The sequence below is a fragment of the Mchenga conophoros genome, linkage group LG22, assembly GCF_057382185.1.
Source record: "Mchenga conophoros isolate Kocher_MC1m ecotype Shallow Benthic linkage group LG22, M_conophoros_male_GT1.1, whole genome shotgun sequence".
NCBI lineage: Eukaryota > Metazoa > Chordata > Actinopteri > Cichliformes > Cichlidae > Mchenga > Mchenga conophoros.
Window position 1 is genome coordinate 30,165,132 of NC_140546.1, and position 16,033 is coordinate 30,181,164.

General features: G+C 40.2%; 1 protein-coding gene across 1 annotated transcript in view; it reads right to left on the reverse strand.

Moving 5' to 3' along the window:
- Window positions 1-16,033, reverse strand: part of khdrbs3 (KH domain containing, RNA binding, signal transduction associated 3) — a 169,061-nt gene that overhangs the window by 20,511 nt on the left and 132,517 nt on the right. Inside the window, exon 7 of the mRNA XM_085261278.1 lies at window positions 7,622-7,704. Coding sequence (XP_085117404.1) covers window positions 7,622-7,704 — 83 coding nt within the window. The remainder of the gene's footprint in view (window positions 1-7,621; window positions 7,705-16,033) is intronic.

Below are 16,033 nucleotides of genomic sequence, written 5' to 3' on the forward strand. Positions count from 1 at the left end.
TGACCCAGGGACTGAGCTCCTCTCTTTGTAACTGGGTCCTGGACTTCCTGACCAACAGACCACAGTCTGTGAGGATCCACAACGTCTCCTCATCTTCCAGAGTCCTCAGCACTGGCTCCCCTCAGGGCTGTGTGCTAAGCAGAGATGGACAGTAACGCGTTACTTGTAACGCGTTACTTTCCTGTAGGAACGCTGCGTCACTGTGTTACTAAAACCGTGATTTTTTGCGAGAATGTCTCACGACAGTGACGTAAGCGAGTGCGCCGTTCGTGACAACAGCTGTGTGCAGATCAACAATGGATCACATATCGAGTGCGGGAGAGAGTATGAGCGTGCAGCGTTGAAAGCGTGGAAGTACTGACCTTACTTTGAGTTTGATTCCATAAAAAGTGACAAAAACATTAGCGTCCGCTGTGCGTGGGAAGAAAACTTCTTTTTACAGCGAAAAAAACCCCTAAACCTCCAAGCAAGCACCGAGTGCGCAACGACGTAATGGGAAACTCACAGAGAAACTCGCGGATTCTTCAACTGACCGCGGCACACCTGCACCAGGGTAAACCTCCGCCTACCCTACTCCTGCTTTACAGGTGAAAATAGAGCAACAGGACTGCTGAGTCTTTGACTTTATTTATTTTCTGCTGTGTTTTACTTGCATCTATTTGAAAGACTGAGTGTAAACACAAAAAATATTTTATTTTATGTGCTGGAATGTGCAGAAAATAGGTTTAAATGTTAAACTAATTTATTCAAGTCAGAGAATGTTGCATATAATTAAATTTTTGTTTGATGCATAAACTTAAAAGATTAAAACTAATAAAACAAGTTTTAAAAAGAGACTTTTCCATTTGATTACATTTTGTATGATGGATTATGTAGAAAAAGTAGAATTGGGCTGAAAGATCTATCGCTTTATCACCTCTTCAGGTTGTAAATCGTGGTTTTAAAAAGTAACTAAGTAACTATGTAATTAATTACTTTTGAAAATAAGTAATCAGTAAAGTAACAGGATTATTTTTTGGGGGAAGTAATCAGTAATTAGTTACTGATTACTTTTTTCAAGTAACTTGACCAACACTGGTGCTAAGTCTCCTCCTGTTCACGCTGCTTACAGATGACTGCTCACCCAACCATCCAGGCTGTCATATTGTAAAGTTCGCGGACGACACAGCTGTGGTTGGTTGCATCACAAACAATGATGAGACCGGCTACAGGAAGGAGGTGGAACACTTGGAGAACTGGTGCAGGCAAAACAATCTCTGCTTAAATGAGAAGAAGACTAAGATTGTGGACTTCAGGAGGGGAAGACACACACATACACACACACACACACACACCCCTGCACGTTGGAGGATCTGCAGTCAAAGTAGTACCCAGCTACAAGTACCTGGGTATGTACCTGGATAGCAACCTCACCTGGAAAAAAACACTTCCAGCCTGATCAGGAAGGCTCACCAGAGGCTCTACTTCCTGAGGAGGTTGAAGCGTGCGGGGATGGAGAGCTCAATCCCCATCCCATTCTACAGATGTGCGGTGGAGAGTGTTCTGTGCTCTGGCATATACAGACATATACACCTCCAGATGCAGGAAGAGGGCCACCTGTATCATGAAGGACCCCCCTCACCCAGCACACACACTCTTTGTCCCGCTCTCCTCAGGCAGGAGGCTGAGGAGCATTAAATGCAAAACCACCAGACTGAGAAACAGCTTCATTCCAGAAGCTGTGAGACTTCTCAGTGCATAAATGGACAAGAACTGTTATTGTAGCACCTTAACCACTACTTGACACTTACTGACACTGTCACTTTATCAATGCTGGTCATTATGCCCTTTGCTGCTAAAGTATTTATTTACAGCTATATTTATACCCACACTCCATACTGGTACTCAGGTTGTTACACTCTAGTTATAGTATTATTTATTGCATTGTCTTATTACTTGTCATTTCTGTTTGTTAAAAAAAACAAAAAACAAAACAAAACCAAAAAAACAACTATTTATTTATAACTTTAAGAAAAAAAATTCTGTTTCTTCATTATTTTTGTTTCCTTTCACTCCGAACCGTGTGTACATAATTTCGTTCCACCTCATGTTAACATGTGATGCGAATGACGAATAAAGCTCCTTGAATCCTTAATCTACATAATTTTAGAAAGCAGGGAAACATGCCCAAATGCAAATTATTTCTCATTCTGTTTAAATTTAAGACCCAAAAATATTTAAACAACTTATAATTTAGTAGGAAAAATGGTTTAATCAGTGAGTGTTTGACAGGAGAGGAAGCTGTTTAAGAATCTAAAAGAAGAAAGACGAATGAATTCTTCGGTTTGTGTGTATAATAGTGGTATAAATCAATGTAATGCGTTTCAACTCGGCCGAATCAATAGGTGTAAGTAAGATGAAGTCTTATAGGATAAGATATTATAAGAACAAAACTGATCAGCAACATTTATTGCATTCACTGCACAAAACAGTTCAAGTTACTAAAGGTATCTGACGCTGCATCGCAATCAGTTTAAAATCAGCAGCCTCCTCTTTCTTTCCTTATGTGTTCACAAATGGCAGCCCTGTTTCTAGCATAAGGCCATCGGGTAATACCATGACAGAGAGACTGTAAATTGTTCTGCTTGTTATCCTCCAGCAGCTGAAATCCTGCCATGCAATCGGGGCTCAGATTGGTGACTGGGAGCTCCTTAGGCTGTGAGAAACATTGTTAGGAGACTTGTTGTCCACACACACACACACACACACACACACACACACACACACACACACACACACACACTCCACAAAGCCCTGCTGCAGCTGGAACCAGCTATGACTTTCCTCAAGGTGAAAATAATGCACCTTTATCTATCACAAAGCTAAACAGGATTGTAACTGTGACGACGGAGTTATGGGACAGCGTTCTGTTGCAGTTTTAATTGCGGAAGCGGCAATCAAAGGTAACAAACAGATTACTGGGGTTTTTTTTAAGGTATGAACATAGTTCTAAATATACTTCCTGTCAGAGTAAACAAAGGACAAACAAAGAGGACATGCTACGAATTATATCCTGTGTTTATGGACAAACAATGAAAATTTGATCTGCCCAAGACCACTTATCCCAGGCCCTGCATGAGGCTTCTGTTTCATACACGCACAATGTCAGCCTGCAGTAACTTGTGATCCACATCCAGGGCACAGGACAAACAAATAAGAGAGGAAGTAAGTGCATCAGCTGTCTCTGGAGGCAAAGGCTTCTGTGTCTGGGCCCTATTAGCTGCTTCGTCTCCCTCCAGATAACAGACATGAAAATCTCAGAGTCCGCCCAGCCTCCAGCCTCTACTTGATGGACTCCATTCTTTTCCTCCCGTGCTGCCACCAAAACACCCCCACTATTATTCACGCGGCTGCTTTTAAAATAAATAGCCTCAGACTCCTGAGGCGGACCGGCGCTTCCCCCGGCAAGCATGTGTACACCCAACCGCCAACATTTCAAGCTCCGAACGGCAGTCGGTGTGAGCCGGAGACAGAGTGTGTGTGAGAACAAAAAAAAAAAGACGAAGGAAAAAAGAGAAAAAAAGAGCGATGGCACAAAAGATGGATGAAGCCGAGGTGACATACATCCTGACACCTCTACAAAAGAAAACATCGACCACCCTACTCACAAAAGCCAGGAGACAGAATAATGCTGTTTTTGTTCTCTCTGACTGATTTCCTTTTTTGCCCCAGCTGCCGCCAATTCAATCCAATTTTTGACACCCTAAATGTGGCAACAATCATTCTTTCTTTGAAGTGGCACAGGCAGGCCTACATAAATGTAGTGCATTGTGCGCTGATAAAATACAGTGGAAGACCAAAGTGAAAGCCTTTGACCTTGTGTGGCTTGGAGAGTGTGATAGCTGCCTGGATGTAAGAAAATCAATATTCTACATTTAGCTGTTCAGGACCCTATGTTAAATGGAGCAGCATGCCACAAAGACTGTTTATTCCGCAGTGACACATTGAGGGAAATGCACCTTTCGCCTGATATTTTTAAAGGATGATTAAAGCATAGATAATATGTTTATCACAATGAGCCGGAATGAATTCCTCGGAGCAAACTGTGATTACGTCACTGAGGCTATGGAGAGAGGTTTATTTTAAGCTCTTAGATTCAAAGATTAGTTCCTCACTAACAACCAGGCCCAGACATATAAAATCTTCAACACCTACCTAATTGTATTTTTTAAGTTGAAGCGGGTGTTTTCTGAGAATATCGCAAAGGACGACTCAAAGGTCAGTGAAAACATTTCACACTTCACAAAAGGCTTCATTAGCAGCAAGCATTCTTCTGAGTTTCAAACAGGGCAGAACAGCATAAACGACTCCTAACAATATGCACACCATAATCCAGCTGCTCTCAACCCACAAGACTTCAAAATCTCATTGTTAGCTCATATCCTCGTTCCATACTTAAGGCCAAATGCCCAGAAAGTAGTGAACTCGCTGCCCTTGTGTAACGCAATCAAAACTTGCATTTAATCCTTCAAGAGATGTAAATACAACTCGTTGCATATTAACTGCTTTTTAATTCAGTGCACTCACTCAGGCTGTCAAGATAAATGTCATTTTCAAGTTTCTGCCCTGGCACGAACTCAAGCTGCATAAAAGACATGGTGTAGCATTCAGTTTGTTCGTGCAGCCATTTAAAAGGGGTGTTTGAGTTTTATGGTCATTTGGAAAAATGCTGTTGCATTGTGCTGTGTTAATGTTTCACCCTATTGCCAAATGCAGTTTTGTTCCTATTACTCACCCTGGATGGGTCACATTAGTTATGAATTGGATTTTTGGCACAGTTTGTTGAGTGGTGGGGAATGTTTCGTTTAGATTTTAGGGGTTTTTTGGCAAAAAAGATTTGCAACTGTTTTGCTTAAATATACAGGGTGGGCCATTTATATGGATACACCGTAATAACATGGGAATGGTTGGTGATATTAAAGTCCTGTTTGTGGCACATTAGTATATGTGACGGGGCGAACTCCTCAAGATGGGTGGTGACCATGGTGGCCATTTAGAAGTCGCCCATCTTGGATACAACTTTTGTTTTTTCAATAGGAAGTGACACATCACACTTATTGGTAATGTCACAAGAAAAACAATGGTGTGCTTGGTTTCAACGTAACTTTATTCTGTCATGAGTTATTTACAAGTTTCTCTTTGTTCACAGCCATTGACATGTCGAAGAGGTTAACACCTGAGGTGTGGATCAAAAGTGTGTTGATATCTGGTGAACGCAGTAACCGGGTCTTTGCAGCAGATTTCAATGCAAGACACCCTACGAGACCACCCATCTCCTATGCTACAGTTAACAAACTGCTTGCTAACTTTCGTGAAACTGGTTCAGTGTTGGATTTGCCAAAATGTGGACGCAAGAAAACTGTCACTAATGAAGAAACATCAGTGGCTGTCCTAGCTTCATTCTGCAAGAGCCCACAGCGTAGCAAGAGCCGCATGTCACTGGAGAGTGGCATTAGTCGAACTTCCCTTCGGCGGATATTAGCTACTCACAAATGGCACCCTTACAAACTGCAGCTACTGCAGCATCTCAACAAGGATGACCCAGATCGGCGCACAGAATTTGCAGAATGGGCAAAACAAAAATTGGAACAGGACCCTCAGTTCACGCAGAAGATTTTGTTCAGTGATGAGGCAAACTTTTATGTTAATGGTGAAGTTAACAAACAAAACCACCGCTATTGGTCTGACACTAACCCACATTGGATGGATCCCTCCAAGACTGTTGGAACAACAAAAGTGATGGTTTGCTGTGGTATATGGGGTACAATGATAGTGGGTCCATTCTTCATTAATGGAAACCTCAAGGCCACTGGATATTTGAAATTGCTACATGATGATGTGTTTCCCTCTTTCTGCACTGAAGCTGGTACGTTCCATGAGTTTTTCCAGCAAGATGGTGCACCACCACATTATGGGTGCCAGGTCCGAGCATTCCTAGATGAAGAGTTTCCTGGAAAGTGGATTGGTCGTCGTGGGCCAGTTGAATGGCCCCCAAGGTCTCCCAATCTGACCCCTTAGACTTTTATCTTTGGGGTCATCTGAAGGCAATTTTCTATGGTGTGAAGATACGAGATGTGCAGCACCTGAAACTACGGATACTGGATGCCTGTGCTGGCATTTCTCCTGCGGTGTTGCTATCAGTGTGTGAAGAGTGGGAGAAGAGGGTTGCAATGACAATCCAATACAATGGGCAGCACATTGAACACATTTTATAAGTGGTCAGAAACTTGTAAATAATTCATGAAAGAATAAAGTTACGTTGAAACCAAGCACACCATTGTTTTTCTTGTGACATTACCAATAAGTTTGATGTGTCACATGGCCCTCTTCCTACTGAAAAAACAAAAGTTGTATCCAAGATGGCCGACTTCTAAATGACCACCATGGTCACCACCCATCTTGAGGAGTTTGCCCCCTCACATATACTAATGTGCCACAAACAGGACTTTAATATCACCAACCATTCCCATTTTATTACGGTGTATCCATATAAATGGCCCACCCTGTACATCCAGCAGAAAACAAGAGATTGTGGGTATTTAGAAAACTGTTTATGTCTAAAGTCCAATATTTACTGCCTTTGATTTCCACCATCTCCAACAGCAGCATTTTTTCCACTGTTAGCATAAATACATGAGTTCTAGCACTGTATTCTCAATTTTTACAAGCCAGTCATTGTGACAGCACCATCTGCCGGGTGACAGCAGTTTTCTCTGGAGCAAATGACAAACTGAGGCAACACAAAAAAGAACACTATGAAGTCCACAAAGGGAGGAGGTCATGGTGGACAGACAGGTTAACTGAAAATTAGACTGAAAAGAGGGGCTGCTCTGCTTTTATGTTTACATTTTTAACCCATGTTTCATGTTGCCAGTTTTGTGTTTATTATTATTATAACAATGATAACAAACATTAACGCCAAACTCGATTCTGCTCTAAACTTGGGGTCTCTTATTTAGGAGATGCTACTGAACAGCGGTCCCCAACCTTTTTTGCGCCACGGACCGCTTTAATGTCAGACAATATTTTCACAGACCGGCCTTTAAGGTGTCACGGATAAATGCAACAAAAACAAAATGATACGACCAAGACAAAAACGGTGGTATTTTGTAAATATAATAATAAGCGCGAATTCACTGTGTAATTGTGTAACTTTATTAGCAGCATCCTCCTGAAATGTGCCAAAAACATTGAAAGTAACATCCTCCTCTCTGCCCCTTAATGCTCTCTGGTCGCTATGGTAACGCGTAAATATTTCTTTCAAAATAAGACACACAACTACAACACGGGAAAACCATAAATTTCACACCTGAGCCTCAACTCTTGCGACCCAGCACCAAACAACTCACGGACCTGTACCGGTCCGTGGCCCGGGGGTTGAGGACCACTGCTCCTGAGGACTGCTTCCAGCTTACAGGATAGTCATGGTGTATTGCACTGTGATAATATATTATCATACATCATCTCAATGAAGTACTTGGTGCCTCATGTATTAAAACAGTCGTATATAGCACATTTACCCATAAATCCGTGGAATAAATGTGTAATACTTGTGACTCTTTCGGTAAAAAGTCGAACTTACTTTTGTCCTTGATTACTGTAATTGTTGTCATACGATTCATATCCTTGGTCATCATAAGTTGTCCCGTAGCCGTCGTCGTATTCCTGTAGCAAAAAAGTAGACAAAATTTACCCTGCTAGATGAAGCTCAACACAGAAAAAAATCCAGAAAACATTTTGACATTAACAGGATGTTGATATGACAAGCTGTTCAACATCACACCTGCTGAAATGTGGAGCGATGAGGTTAAGAAAACATACAGTATGATTAATACATTCGTCTGTGTTGTGCTGTTTGTTTAACTTGCGGTTCGATACCTTTCTGATGCGGGTTAACGACATGCGAGTGTCGTTAAATCTTATCTCTTACTAAAGACAACTTTTTTTGCAATGCAATACATCAAAGCTTTCAGCACATATATAGGTCAAAAAGCTTCATCTGCTGCTGTTGGAAGTACATATGCAGGACTATTAGAGTAGCAACTGCAGCCCTGCCCTTGTCTCTGTGTCAACTAACTGACAGTGGGATGCAAAGACTTGCTGTGGCTATGTTTCATCACCACCTCAAAGGATGAGCCTTGAACATCTGTTTATACTCCAGCAATCTGCACCCCTCCCACCCCCGCACTCTACCCAGGCCCCCGCCAAGAGGAACATCAAAGCAAACCAGTGCCGCACCCGTCCTAATTTGGGATAAATGGGACTTATGTTCCACAAAAGGCGTCGACCCCTAGCGACACATCTCTCATCCCCCACACACTTCTTGGCTAATTCCATCTGCCCCTTATTTGCAAGCTTGAAACGAATGTCTGTAAGATTCAGCACCAGAAGAAAATGCTCATCACATCCGTGTTATTATTAAAAACTTAATTCCTGATTAGAAACATGCATTTGCCAAATGACAGCATTTGAATTGACTCTTTTATGTTTAATCCTTCAGAAGCAAAGTGAAGGAACTACATGTGACATATAACAAAGGCAACTCAGATGTAGTAAGACTTCCCTGTCTCTGGGTAAAGTATGAGATAGGCAGTTGTTTTCTTAGTCTGTGGTGAATTACGTCAGCTGGATTTTAGGAATCTGCTGGATACGAGTATTTGGAAACTTCTTGGTCATCCAACTGGGTGACTTTTTCAGACTATAACTGGCAATTTTAATCTTCATATTGGCAACCCTCCTGACAGCAAACTAAAATAACTCATTGCTTTGTTTGATTTGGTACAGCAGCTAACCCATAACCCCCACATTCATGGTAATACACTAGAGCTACTGATCGCTAAGTGGCCTTAGTATTACTTTTATTAATGTTTATTAATTTTTGTGTTTTCTTCAGTGGGCTGATCACCCCAGGAAATAAAGCAAGACCTACAACTAAAACATATATTTAAATGAAAATGCTGGTATTTTATTAGTGACAGCCACAGCTAGCCTGTGGATGACCAGCCTGATCAGTTTAACTCTGAAACTCAGGATCTTTGACGATATTGCACCTGTCATAATTGAATTGGGCAAACAGGAAGATACTTCTGAATGTAAATAGAGGAAAAGCAAGCTTCAGTGTTTTCTTAAAACTACTTTCAACAGTTTAGCTGAGCTCTGAGCTTCTGAACCTGGTTGATGGTTCTCTCCGTTTATTTCTTATAAAGGAAGGCTACTGCAATGCTCTTTTTATTGCCCTCCCTAAACGACTATTAGACAGCTACAGTTAGTTCACAATGCTGCTGCTAGAATTGTAACAAAAATGACTCCAGTTGTCAGTTCACTGCATTGGCTTCCAGTAAGTATAATTGATTGTTTTAAAATCTTTAAATGGATTGGGGTGTAAATATGAAAACTGGGTCTGCAACATCTGGTTACCTAGTAGTTCCCAGATCTGGAACTAAACAGGCTGATAATGCATTTAGCCACTATGCTCCCCATAGGAACCGAGAAATGAAACCACCAGAGAGCTGTACTATAATTGCTATTATTATTGTTTTTATTGATATTATTATTATTATTATTATTGTTGTTTTTTTCCTTTTTAATTTTATGTTGTAAACCACTTTGAATGACTGTAGTATTTTAAAGGTACTATGTTACTGGTGTTCACGTGGAAAAATTGTGAATTCTTTTCTATTTGTCTCGAGGCAGCTTTAAGGGAATTAAAGTCCCTTCTGACATTTCTAATTCTACAGTTACAAACACTTTTGCAACATAAACAGTTCTTCACACTAATGCGAAGGCTAAATTTAGTCAATAACTGTACTTTCTACAATATGAACCCTCTTGAACCCACTTCAAAAGCAGAGGCTCTCAAAAGGCAGTGCAATTTTGTCAAAAGCTACGTAATTAAAACCACTTTTCAACAGGCAGAGGAAACTGAAGCTTTCCCTCTGCCTGAAACCTGAAAAACAGTGGCAATAAAAGGATCAGGCTGACAAACGCAAGGTTGGATAATACTGACATGAATATTTAACTGTTAACATTTTATTGGCAACCTAGGGTTAAGGTTTGGTTAATGTCCACCTCTTTTCACAGGAGTTTCACCTGCTCAGAGCACCGAAATGAAAAATTTATATTGTTTTTTGGAGAAAAAAATACTCATTTTTTTGTGTCCCGAGTCAAAAAAAAAATCTCAATTTTTAAAACTAGTGTAAAGTGTAGAAGTAAATTTAAATCTAATTTGATATACAAAGAGGTGTTTACAAAGGTTATAAAGCTAGTTATGTAGCTATTTGGTGGTTACGTGTTTTGATATTTACATGTTTACATGTTTGAATGTTTAGACATGCATGTTCAAACCAGTAATAAGTATGTGTTATATCTACCTGGTTGTTTTCCCTGTTTTGATCTGAGTATAAGATTTCCTGGCTTCTGAGAGGCCAGTGAAGTATTCATGAGGGCGGCACACAGGAAGTGTGGGTTGTTGTTGCCGTGTGCTAAAAGTAAAGAGGCTGCTAAAAAGTTATCCGTCTCCGTCTTGCTGTTCCTAATTATTCAGAGAGATTCCAAACCATCTAGTGAACCCTCACGTTACACTAGCATCTAGTGGTCATTAGAGGAACTGCAGGTTTTAGCACACGTACTGGTTTCATTTTTCAGCCATGATGCTTGCTGCTTCATGCCAAAATGCCATAAATTTAATGTTGAAATGATGTTTATTGTTAGAATACTAACCATTGAGCAATGGTGAAAATACTAATTGGTGACATTTTTAATATTGGAAATATTAAAAATGTTTTAAAAAATCTTATGAGAACAAATGACAGCAATTGATTTTTTCTAGAATTAAGACTAGTAGCACCTTTCCATTCTGAACACTACATAACTTTATAAGGCTCGGTGGTTTATTACATGGCATCAGTCAAGGTGAGGAAAGGAGCAGCTATCTTATATTAGGCTTCATTAAGTTGGTGATGCTTTTCTCCATAGCAACCTCCTTTTCCCAGCCATGAACTCAAGCATCAGGTTCCTAACATCATCTATGAATCTTTAATCACAGAATATTTAAATGTATTAAAAAGAAATGGAAAAGCCACAACTCAAGTGTTTGAAGCTGAAACGGCATCAACTAATAGACGACTGGAAAGATTGTGTGTGGCTATAAATGTCTTCCCATTTGAATTTAAAATAATGTTGCTGTTTTTGTCAGAACGACGTCTGCTTTTGTCTCATTACTCTGAGAACATCCCATTTCAATGTATTTAAAAGTTGACTCTGGTTTAAGGTCACTTTATCAGGTTGGAATAAACAAGGGTGGTCCTGAATATTGAATGACGAGAATCCTTAGAAGGAGTCAGCTGTCAAATAAGATAATTCACAGGAGATAATTTAGTTATTTGAGTTACACTTGAACCTAACACTTTTCTGCTAGACTGAGCGAACATACACAGTCGGTTTCCAAATATACCCAATGAGTTACACCATTTAATGCCGTGAAAAAAATCTTAACTTTTCCGTGTCTCAAACTAAAACCAATTAGCTGGTGTATAAAGGAAAGCAAAGTTAATGAAATTAGCAAGGAATGTGTCTGTCCTACTTGGTTGCAGAGTTACATAAAATGATGTGGAAAAATACCACATCAGACATCTGGCTGTGTTTAAAGCTCGATAGTTAATGACACAAAAGGTATGGCTAATTAAAAATAATGAGCTGTGTGGGCTGGAGAAAGTCTACCAGCCTAAGTCACTGATACTCCATATGGACAAAAGTACTGGGCCACCTACAAATATCATCTACATGAAGATGTATGATACATTTTGCAGCACCAACAGTTTCCACTCTTCCCAAAAGGCTTTCTGCAAAGTTTTGGGGTGTGACTGCAGGAAATCTCCTAAAGAGCGTTTGTGATTACAGACGTGGATGTTGAACGAGACGGCCTGGCTTGCAATCTCCATTCTAGTTCATCCCAAAGGTGTTCGATGGGGTTGAGGTCAGGGCACGGTGCAGGCTAGTCAAGTCCTTCCACATCCAAAGTCATCCAACATTGTCTTTATATGGACCTTTAATTCGTACACTGTAGCACATTTATGCTGGAACAGGAAAGGGCCTTCTCCAAAATGTTCGTGCAGAGTTGGGAGTACAAAAATTGTACAAGATATTGTAGTAAGCTGAAGCATTAATTACCCCCTTTACTGGAACTAGGCGGGGTTCAACAACCCCACAGCATTATCCCCCCTCCACCAAACAGACCTGGCACAATGGCGTCATGCAGGTAACGATCTCAGACTGCCAGATAATGAAGCACAATTTGTTCTAGAGTCCAGTGGTAGTGTGCATCAAATCACGCCATCCTATTTTGTGATGTAAGGCTTGGCATGAAGCTGCTCGCCATTGGAAACCCATGCAATGGCACATCTATAGTACAAGCTCCAGTTCACTGCTGAGACCCACCAGCGGTCATGTAACCAGGGAGATGACTCTCCTACTCCTCTACAATACGCAGTTTTATTTGTTTTTAAATTGCATTGTTGAATTCAATTTCCTTCAGTATGAGGAATAATAATTAAATGTGAAGATCTTAATAGAAAAATTATTCTGTTCCTGTGCTATCAAGGCTGCAGGGGGGTTCTGTAATCGAGAGTTAAAGAGTAGTTTTCCTCCTCATCAGCAGCCAGTAGCCTCCATACTCTGCTGATGCTGCATTGTCATTCAGAAAATTTACTACAATAAAACAAATAGACTTCACCTCACAAATGCACTTTGTGGGTTCTATTAGACTAGCATTAGACTGCAAGGAAATGGTATTAATATAAAAAAAAAAAAAGAAACAAAAGAAAGCACTACTTTTTTTTTTAGCTCCTCACGTCAAACTCTGTGTACTATATTTGTGCAATATTCCTACAGGGATAACTTTATCCCTTTTTATGTGTGTTCTGTATTGATTTCATATCATGTGGCAGCAATAGCAGCAATACATATCAATTTTCTTATACAAAATAAGTATAACATTAAAAGACAAGATGAAATTTATTTGTGCCAGGCTTTTATTAAAAGCAGGTTACAATTTCATTCACCTGTTACCAGAAAAAGACACATCCATGTTACAGATTAGCCTTTTTTTAAGAAGAATAAATAAAAACATAGTGAATAAAAATAATAAAATAGGCGGTGGTTAGAACATGTTATTTTAATTTGAATGGTTCTCTCGTATGAATAACTGTAATAAGTAACGTCTTAGTTCTTCGTGTTTCACATGGTTGGGAATCGTTTCTTCATAATAGGAAGGGTTTACCTTACAATCCAGAGTTAGCGAGATATGGTAGTAAAATTAGGGCTTTATTAATAAAACTGAACTGAATTCATTTAGAAACCCTGTGTGTTATTGTGAAAAACAATTCTAGTTTTCAGGGTTACAATATTTTGATAAAAATCCACGGTGACTGACATTTGTGCTGTTACGCCTACTAGTAAGATGGCAATACCCTGTGGCAAAACACAACCTGCTTTAAAAAAAATCAAACAAACACAAGCAGAACTGCCAAAAACTGTTTCTCTAATGAGGTTGACTCTATTTTTTTCTAATTCTCTATTTCTAACACGTCAGATTTTCTTGTTTTCATGCAGATTACGTCCCGGATCAAAAAGCGATACAATCGTCGTCGTCTTTTTTTTCTTTTTCTTTTTTTTTTAAAATCGTTGTCATTTGGAAATGAGATCGCACATAAGTATGAATTGAGATCGCGATTTTCTAACGATTAATTGTGCAGCCCTATACAGCGCTATATAAGAATCTCCAAAAATTAGTCAATCCGCATACGATCCCATGTTAAAATCTCCAATTCAACACTATTACAAACCATAACTACAAATGTAGTACAGCTTGATGTGTCTTGATGACTGAAGCTGTAGTTAGTCTATTACTGTAATTAGTCTATTACTTACCTCTAATTAGCAGGTAATGCAACCACAGGGCTAATGAGACTGCTGACAATCTTGCTAGCGTTAGCTGATGACTTAGCTTCCTCTGCTATAAACAAAGTTCCGTGATCCAGTGTGGGAGCACCAAATTTAAAGCAGAGCTTTGAAAATGTATATTGTTCTATACAGTCCATGATGCACAAAGCCCTCTTTAACCATAGCAGATGCAGACCAAGCACAGCGGTCGCAGCGCTGGTAGAAACTTTAATTAGGCTTCAGCACAAGCCCTTACTGCTAAGTCCTCATCTCGTCTCACTGGTGACTCTATCTAGGTGCTGTCCACTCACATTGGACAACGCTGACTGGTATTAAGGGCCACATTAAACTTTAACAATGGCATGTTATTGCCATTTATTAGAGCAGCTACTCTATAATTGAGTTACAAGAAGGCTGAGAGGCGAAACATGCCTGGTTTATAAATCACAGTGGCACATTTAAAATGATTCTTTTCACCGGCGTCTGTCACACAAAAAGCTTTTTAAAAATGGAGCACAGACTGTGATGATGGTTTCAGTGAAGTGATTATAATATCTGATGTGTCTGTACTGATATACCATTTACTCGAAATACCTTCCAGAGCACAATAGTGCGACAATACTGCAAAAGTGCCGTGTTTCCAGCGCTAAACAGGATTAGTGTGACAGTGAGAGGTTGAAGGGGGCCGGGGGTGGGGTGCAGAGACAGATAGGAGGGAGAGAGAACAGCTCCTAAGTGAGTCTTTCATTTGAATGCTAGTGGATGGCTGAGAGGCGTGTTGTCAAAAGATAAGGACTGGCCTCTGAGGCCACTGAAGACTAACAGAGGGTCTGGCACTGCATGTTACAACAGGCGTATCACGGCCGCGGCACTGTGCTCTACAATACCACTGTAACAGATAGGATGCCACTGACACTCCGGCGCTGGATTTATTCCAAGCAGTCTGTACTAAATCCAAATGAGTTCAGCGACGTGCAGCCCTCGCTTTACGAACTTTTCCCAGAAAGTGCACGCACGCCGTGGCCTGTGCTAAAGAGAAGGAAAAAACGCAACAAAAGGTGTCAGAAAAGCAAACAACAAAGTGAGAAAATTAAGCAAATGAAAAGAAGAAGGAAAGCTTTGTTGTTCCCAAGATTACTAAATTACGACACCATCTGTTCAAAGAAAAATGTCTTGCCTCCATACAGCTGTGCCACACACTGGTCTTAACTTTTTAACGATGAAGGCAAAACAACACCCCGTGATATTGCCGCGCCGAAAACAAATAAGCCAGTATTTGCAATCCTCGGTCATCTGTCTTGGTCAAAAATTTCACAAAGTAGCTTTGTGTCATTTATTCAGCTTCTTCCTGCCAGCATATTTCAGAAAGCTGAACAGGCTGGAATTTGCTGGAGCTTTTCTGCTGCAGGGGTAGAAATACTACTCACGCTATCAGATTGAGGGTGCCAAAAAGTTGGCCTCATGCATCAAGTTGAAGTATCACTACCCCGTGTTACGCCTGACAAATGTTTTTCCTTCCGTTATTTTAACACCTTTGGTTTTGATCTTGGCTTAGTTTTAAATGAATTCTGTTCACACCTGCCAAGTATTATCAAGGGAATTCATGCCATCAATAAATTAGCCCTGAAGAAAAACATCTGCACACTGCAAATCACTCACCGCTTTCACTTCTGATGTAGCTCGACTATACGTGCTTATGCAGAACAGAGTCATGACAGGTCGTGGCAAGACTGTATTGATACAAGGACACGAAATATCAATATTTTAATTTGTTTAAAAAATTTAAATAGTCTGGATTTTGAAAAATACTACAAACAAGAGAGCTCATCTCATGCACCTTGCTCCTGAGAAAATCGAACAATTGGCTCAGCTGAAAAACACGCTTAGCTTGACAGAGCTCAGTCACAGGAGTAAAAGCAGGACAGTAGCCTCCCTGCATCTATAAAAAAATTAGAGGATGCCTAGAATGCATAAAAGTCTTTCACATTCTGCAACTGACTACAGCGACTACACGGTTGCCCACATTTTGAGGCTGTGGCACACTCGAGAGCGCTTT